The 8,156-nt window shown below is 36.4% G+C and overlaps 1 protein-coding gene across 1 annotated transcript; it reads left to right on the forward strand.

Moving 5' to 3' along the window:
- The first annotated feature begins 5,908 nt into the window (after positions 1-5,908).
- On the forward strand, positions 5,909-6,424 carry LOC107921698 (uncharacterized). The gene has a single exon (XM_016851522.1). The coding sequence runs from the start codon at positions 5,909-5,911 to the stop codon at positions 6,422-6,424; it is 516 nt and encodes a 171-aa protein (XP_016707011.1).
- Positions 6,425-8,156: the final 1,732 nt, after the last annotated feature.

The following is an 8,156-nucleotide window of genomic DNA, read 5'->3' on the forward strand; positions in this document are numbered from 1 at the left end:
GATGAAATTTTAAGGAATAATGTCTTTTTAATTTAGTTTTTGGGTGTTTGGAACACCAATGGTGAGACACGTTTGGAAAGCCTCGCCTTAAAGCTCCAATTTTCAACTGGAGCTTAAAGCTTCAATGAAAAAAAAGCAACCCCAATCAAATTGTTGTTTTACAATTTTAATATTTTATCTAATGTATGTTTTAATTGCTAATTTTAAAAAAAAAATAGTAGTTGTATATATTACCATTATAAAATTAATATTAATTAATTAAAAGTAAGCATTTTAATAAACATATTTTATTAAATGAGTTTATAAATTCACATATTTTTAATAATTTCATAAAAGTAAAATAATATTATATATCATTTCTAATCTAATATACTTAATAATCATTTTTTATTCTCACCATATCACTACAGTTGCGTTTAAATTCAAACACATACCTTACCGTTGTTTCTAATTTCACCGCTACAATATCCAATCTCACTACTACAATAACTAATCTTATTCCCACCGCTGTTTTTAACCTCACCGGAAATAAATACATCGCCCATCCAAACTAAGCCTTAATTTTTGTCTCAAGCTCCGTTATTAATTAGCGTTAGTTTACGGAAGGCTTACAAGAGTCGAGCCAAGCACATCATCGCAAAGGCTCGATCCATCATGGGGCATCTTATTCTCAGGTATAGGACTGCTCCCTGAACTGCTATTAGAAAGTGATCCAAAAGGTGCCGCCTACAGCAGACCTGTGGGCTGTTGGACCATCCTTCGGATAAGAGGCCAAGTATCGATGAGTTCTTGCAACTACCGGCATTTCTCGCGGCGTTGGGTAGGAACTTCCATTGAACTTCCCCATGATATCTGCATCTACCGTGCTTGGTTTTGGTTCAGGTCACTAATGTCCTTGTTCACTATCCAACCCATTTGTATTGGATCAATAAATAAATACTATGTTTACTTGGGTCAACACCCCTATGAAGAAACTCAATCACTCTCGTAACTGATTGTTTAATAATAATTTTCGAGTACGTTTATTGATTTTAATTATTTTATATTTGAAATATTTGTTTTATTTATTTAGAATTATTGTCAAAAATATGTTAAAAGTATTAAAATAATATTTTAGTTATAAATCAGGGATCAAAGTAGTTACTAATCCTTTGAAATAATATGTCATGTTGCCACGAGAGTTAACGGACAAGTGACCAAAATGTAACAACTCGATAATCTTAGTGACTATAACGTAATTTTTGAAAATTAAATGATTAAAATGTACTTTTAAACAAAGTTCAAGGACTGTAAGTAAATTTACCCCTTTTTTTTAGTTTTTCAAAATGGAAACGTAATCAAATGAGAAGAAATACCGAAAATTGAAGCTCAAATATCCTTGGGTGAAATAAGATTTGGATTCAAATTTTAGTGTTTGTTAGTAGTTGTTACTGTTTTGGAGGAGGTAAAAAGGTTTTCAATCTTAGTATAGAAGAAATCCTCAAGTATGACAAAAAGTAATTTACCTGCTTTGACAAATCTAATACTTAGGTTGCCTTTTTTATGAGAAAAAAAGGGGTTCATCGAAGAATAAATGGTGGGTGTAGCACCGCCCCTTCTTGTGGTCCATTCGGAGGTTGAGACTTGAGAAAGCAACCAAAAGCAAAGCATCAGAAAAATATTAAAGGAAAGATCTTCTATGATCAAGCCGACCAAATCCATTGCGAAAGCTCTGCAAAGGCCTTTATTCAAAGTGGAGAATTGAAGGAAACTACGTCATCCCTCACTACTCCCTACTTCCTACTCCCTACTTCTTACTAGACCTGTCCATGAGCCAAGCCGGGCCGGGCCAGGTTTGGGCTGAGCCTATAAAAAATTTTGACCCTATTCCCAGGCCCGAGCCCGGCCCGGCCCAAAATATGGGCTTGAGATTTTGTCTAGGCCCAGCCTGGGGGAAATATAGAGTCCGAGCTCGGCCCATATTTATTTTAAAAAAATCAATGTCTTCCAAGTTCCAACGCATCAATTAAAAAAATAATTTATTTTTATTTCTCTTTTCTGCTAAAAAACTCAATATATGAAACCCCATTTTTACATTAAAAATTCCAAATTCCAATCAAAACAAATCCCTAATCCCCAAATTTTTGTTCTCAAATCAAATTCGTTTCCCTTTTCTTTTATTGTATGGTATTTTTGTTTACTACAAACAATCTAAGAGATTTCAGAATCCCTGCCTGAGCACTAGCAGCAAAGATCTTTTGAGTGCAGGACTGCAAAAACAGATTCAAATAGAAATGAAGATTTGGGTTTGGATTCCATTGAAGAAAATGAGAAGAATCCAATTGAAACAGACAAGGTTCAAATATCTCTAATCTCTGGTGCCATACAACTTTTGAGTGCAAAAAGCGGTGATTATATTCAGAACTACTACATCAATCCTCTAGTTAACAGAATCTATACACTCGATTCAAGAACAATTGAACATTAAAGAATAAACAAACAGTTTACCTTAAATACTAATTTGTTGGCGATTCGGGAAGAAACAAACCCTTAAATGCTTGATTCTGGAATTGGGTGGAGGACCGGAGGTGGATCGGTGGAGGTCTTGACGATGGAGGTGGATCGGCAATCAAGGCAGTCAAGGCACGATAGGGTTAGGGATTTGGAATTGGAAGATAGATTGTAGTGTCTGGGAAATGAAAACTAAAACTAAAAAGTAAAAACTTAAACATAAAAAAAAATATATATTTTAAACATAAAAAACTTAAACTAAAAACTTAAACTAGTATATTTTAAACATAAAAATATATATTTAATATATTTTCGGGCCGAACCGGGCCGGGCCCGGGCCAAAAAAATTCTGCCCGAGGCCAGACCCATTTTCTAAACTGGCCTCTTTTTTTGCCTAAGCCCATATTTCGGGCCTATATTTTTACCCGAACCCTCCCATATTTCGGGCGGGCAGTCGGGTCGGGCCGGGCCGCCCGGCCCATAGACAGGTCTACTCCTTACTCTGAGTTTTTTTATTTATATAATATAAAATAATTAAAAAAACATTGAAATGGCATATTTTAAAAATTATGTACCAAAATGGTACATTCAAAGGGGTGGAGGGTGGTGCCTAACAGAATTCAGTTAAAAAAATAATATTTTAGTAGTGGTGCCAAAGTGATAAGCAACACCACTTTGTCCACTCAAAGTAATAGGCGGCACCACTTAGTCCATTCTGGTATATACGCAGTATAAAAATACGGAAGGGGTATCAGGGTATGGTGCCTATCAGATAGGTGGCACCAGTGACCCCTATCTGATAGGCGGCACTAATGGTGCCTATCTGATAGGCAGCACCAATAGCATTTCCCCCCTCCCCCATCCGGCTCAATTTTAAAGTATCAGTTAAAAGAACAAATAGCAGAACAAGAGAGAGAGAAGAAAAGAAAGAAAGAAAAGAGAAGAAAGAAAATGTATTATTATTTTTATTTTTATTTTTAAATAGAATAGATTATGATAAGAAAAAATTATTTTGTTAGTATTATATAGTTTGTTTAGTGTTATTTTTATGTTTTGTTTTAAAGTTATTTTATTTATTGTGATTTGTTAGTAAGTTTTATATTTAGATTAATTATGTGTTTATTGTGAATGTTATGTTTTAAATTTTTTTAATACATTTGAAAGTTTTTATGTTAGTAACTATTATAAAGTAATTGTTAGTTAGTGATAATAACAAGAAAAAATAGATAAATACTGAAAATATTTCTATCATAGATATTGTTAGAAACGGCAACAAATTTGATATTGTTATGTTTACGTTGTTCGAAATTATTTTGAGAATGTTTATTTATTTTTTAACAGATTGAGTATTGAAGATGGATAATCAGTTTTTTGTATGTGTTTATTTCGATAGAATCATCTTGACAACAACCATTGGATGTATATTTGAATGTCGGCAACAAATAGCAATGAGATTTAATAGAAATGTCTCGTTCGATGATATGAAGGAAAGGATTAGCGCAAAAATTGTTAGACATTGTGGGAGAAGGATCTCGAAACTTTTCTACAAGTTTCCAATTTCGACAGATCCCATCAAATTCACCGAAATGGAACTTGTAGACGATGAAGACATGGAGACAATGATTGTTTTTTATTGTGGGAATCGGAGTGACCAAAACGCACCGATTCACTTATTTGCTGAGTTAGCTGGTGTGGAGCCAATTGAAGATCTCACTGCATATGGTGAAGAACATGGAGCTCAAGAACCGTGTGTGGTGGCTCCAATATCGTACGTTGATAGTGAATCGGCTATACGCGGGATCGATATAGATCTTAATGTTGCATCCGATATTGATGTGGTTGGTGATGATGGATACGATAGTAATGATTCTTGTGATCAAGAGGTCGGTAGTGATAGTGATCCCGATGTGGACGAGGTCTCCGATGATATTGACGACGAAGACGTGAATGACAATGGAAACATTAAGGCGTCTTCGGTCGGGAACCAGATTCGACATATTGTGATACACAATAATCCTGGGCCACACATGTCGCTCATAGACCCCAATACGGCATACGTAGCCGAGTTTCTGAAGTACCTTGAAATACTACCTACTCACCGGATGGCCGTAGATTCTGATCCTAAGGAGTTGTTCGTAGGCCAGAGATTCAAAAGTAAGAAATAGCACGTATTTGCGATTAAGCGGTATAGCATTAATATATCAATGGACTACAAAGTCATAGTGTCTAAACTGATATTATATATTGGGGAGTGTTGAAAGTTGGTGGAAAGCTGCAATTGGCAGGTACGGGCTGTATTTATTCAAAATTCGCAGATGTGAGAGATAAGAAAATTTGTTGGGCCTCACACATGCACATCAACACATATAACAGAAGATCATCGAAAACTTGATTCCAAAACTATCTGTACGTGTATCATGCCAATGGTGAAGGACATGCCGACCATTAAAGTTTCGATACTGATTGTCGAAATACAAGCGCGATTCCAGTATCGAGTATCATACCGAAAGGCATAGATAGCTAAACAGATGGCAATGGAGCAATTGTACGGGGATTTCGATATATCGTATAATGAGCTACATGGATGGATAGCCGCTATGTGGGAGTACGGCCCGAATGACCAAATACAACCGGGAAAAAGAATTTTCTATCGGATGTTCTAGATGTTTGATCCATGTGTGTGCGCATTTCCCCACTGCAAGTAGTTTGTGCAAGTAGATGGGACCTAGCTATACGGAAGATATACACAAATCCTATTTCTTGCGGTTGCTCAAGACAACAACAAGAACATACTCTCGATAACATTTGCATCATAGATAAGGAGAACATGAAATAGTGAGAATTCTTTCTTACCAACCTATGGAAGTATGTTATTAGCAACGATAATATTTGCATCATCTCTGATAGAGGGAAAGGATTCATTGCCGCTATTAGACGTTCCGATGTGCCATGGAGATCCGTTTACTGCATCCAGCATATTACGGCTAACTTTCATCGAGATTATAAGAATGCAGATTGGCGGAGACAAGTTGTGAAAATGGGTAAAGGATAACCTTATCTTTTCAATATAAGTTTTAATGTTTTAGGGCAATACTATAACTTATCTTTTCTTAATACATATACAGTGCACGAGCTAGAGCCACACATTTTTCGCCAAAGAATGACTTGACTTGAGAGTGACATGGAGGGTCAAACGAACACATCTTTTCGACAGTGGTTGGTTACCATAGAGCTGTGGCAATGGGCTCAAAATTTTGACGAGGGCTTTTGTTATAGTCAAATGACCACAAACTTGGTGGAGGGGATCAATGCTGTGTTTTTGAAAACACGACATCTTCTGATTTCATCTGTCTTCTCGGCTACATTCTACAGGTTGGCTATCTTGATGCCAAGAATGGGTCAGCAACAAGTCAACTAGATGAAGGCGGGACACGTGTTTGTCGAAGATGTCAAGGATACAATGGTTGCAAACCGTCGGATGGCGATGTCGATGAATGTAGAAGTATATTCACGACATCTTGAAACATGTCGAGTTACGAAGACCATCAATCGTCGGCCTGGTATACCACCTAGGTCCTATGGAGTTGATCTTCGAAACAGACGGTGCGATTGCAGAAGGTTCCAAACACTTCATTATCCATGTGTGCATGTCGTGGCATCGAGTGCTAAAGTCTTACTCAATGTTGAACAATTTATCGATGATGTGTACACCCTAGAGCACACGTTACGTGTCTGGGAGAATAAATTCCCCGTCTTGCCTGACCTGTCTACGTGGGAGGTGCCTTCGACGACTTTCAAGCTTGTCCCAGACAAAGGGTTGCGAAGGAATCCAAAAGGTCATCCGCAATCATCTATAATCCATAATGAAATAGACATTAGGGAGAAATCTGATAGTAAGCATTGTGAATTATGCAGATTAGCTTGTCATAATTGAAGTAAATGCCCGCAGCGAAACTACCATATTGGACAATTGTCACGATCGGGTAGGAATTGAGTTTATGTAATCCAATGTGCCTAATTTATATTACAAAGTTGGTTCCAATTTTTAATGTTGTAATATATTTAATTTATATAACAAAATTTATATTACAAAGTTTGTTCCAATTTTTAATATTGTAATGTATTTAATTTATATTACAAAGTTTGTTCCAAGTTTTAATATTGTAATGTATTTAATTTATATTACATAATTTATATTACAAAGTTTGTTCCAAGTTTTAGTGTTGTAATGTTGTAATTTTAATGCACTACTCGACTGTCTGGAAATTGATAATCGGTGCGTTAATGTACCACAAGTGAGAATGAATGTGGGCAGACGAGGGTATAATGGCCCCAATTTCTGGTCTCCGATACGACATCCAGATAAACTGCACGATTAATAACATGGTCCGAGTAAGATATAAAAAGTAATTACATGTCACGAATATTGGAATAGCTTACCCCTTCCCCGGCATGTTGTTCAATCATCAGACGATATATCGGGATAGTGTACGACCTTCCGATACCCGGATAAAAACTTCATCTATGAAAATAAATTACATGTTAGAATCGTATTGTTAGAAAAAAAAAGTCAATTAATTGCTATAACAAGTTAAATTTTATCACCTGTTCACTAGTGGAAATACGTATGCTTGGTGCCTAACCGATACCAAGAATGACATCCGATAAAGAGCCCATGATTGCAGCAATATAAAGCATCCGCCTATGTCTATGGCATCAGGCTTTGTCGTCTGACAAAGCTCACGATACAACATAGCCAGAACTGCAGAACCCCTATACGAGCGAACATTTTGCAAATCAGCTAATAGGGGTAAATACATCAAATGAACCCTATTGTTGTTCGCATTCGGCATCAATACATCCCCTTTAATATGCATAATGTACACTCGAGCTGCTCACATCACCTCCTGCTCAGTGGCATTAATTGATATATGTTCAAAATTGGCTTTTAGCTATGAAAATCTCAAACCTGTAAATTTGGACTCAGCATCGTTGGGCGAGACTCCTAGTAGGCTATAACAAAGGGCAGCCGGCTCAGCTATCGCACTTACACCCGTTACGGCACTCCCGTCAATTGGGAGTCCAAGTTGCAATGCAACATCCTCCAAAGTGACAGTGCACTCCCCACACGACAAATAAAAAGTGTGGGTCTCCAGGCGCCAATGCTCGACCAATGCGGATATTAAATCGTACCGCAAATCAAACGTCTGGATCAATGCTGCTGACCCGAATCTAGCTAACTCTAAGTATGGCATCAGTCATTCTTCCGAGGAATATCCTAAACCATTCACCCGACCCCTTAATGAGCGGTACGGGCCCTGATAGTATTAAATTACAGAAAATAGTTATAATAACATAATTTATTTTCGTAAATGACGTAGATCTTTTTTTAAGGGAACCCGTGATTAACAAATAACAATATATTACCATATTATTTACTGTGTTTGATATGTGACCATCATTCTTAATCAATGAACCCATTGCGATACCTGCAATTTCAAAACAAATTTCGATTATTAATTTCAAAGTTTGATGGATTTTAAATATTTATCAAAACACCTAAATTTTATATATTGCTTTTAATTCAAACAAATACCAAACAGTTTTGTCCACATCATATTTTTTACTATACTACATTAACAAAATAAACATATCTTATAAATTAC

The sequence above is a fragment of the Gossypium hirsutum genome, chromosome D01, assembly GCF_007990345.1.
Source record: "Gossypium hirsutum isolate 1008001.06 chromosome D01, Gossypium_hirsutum_v2.1, whole genome shotgun sequence".
NCBI classification, from domain to species: domain Eukaryota; kingdom Viridiplantae; phylum Streptophyta; class Magnoliopsida; order Malvales; family Malvaceae; genus Gossypium; species Gossypium hirsutum.

Coding starts and splice junctions, on each gene's coding strand:
- LOC107921698 (XM_016851522.1), top strand. CDS start 5,909: ATGAAGGCGGGACACGTGTTTGTCGAAGATGTCAAGGATACAATGGTT.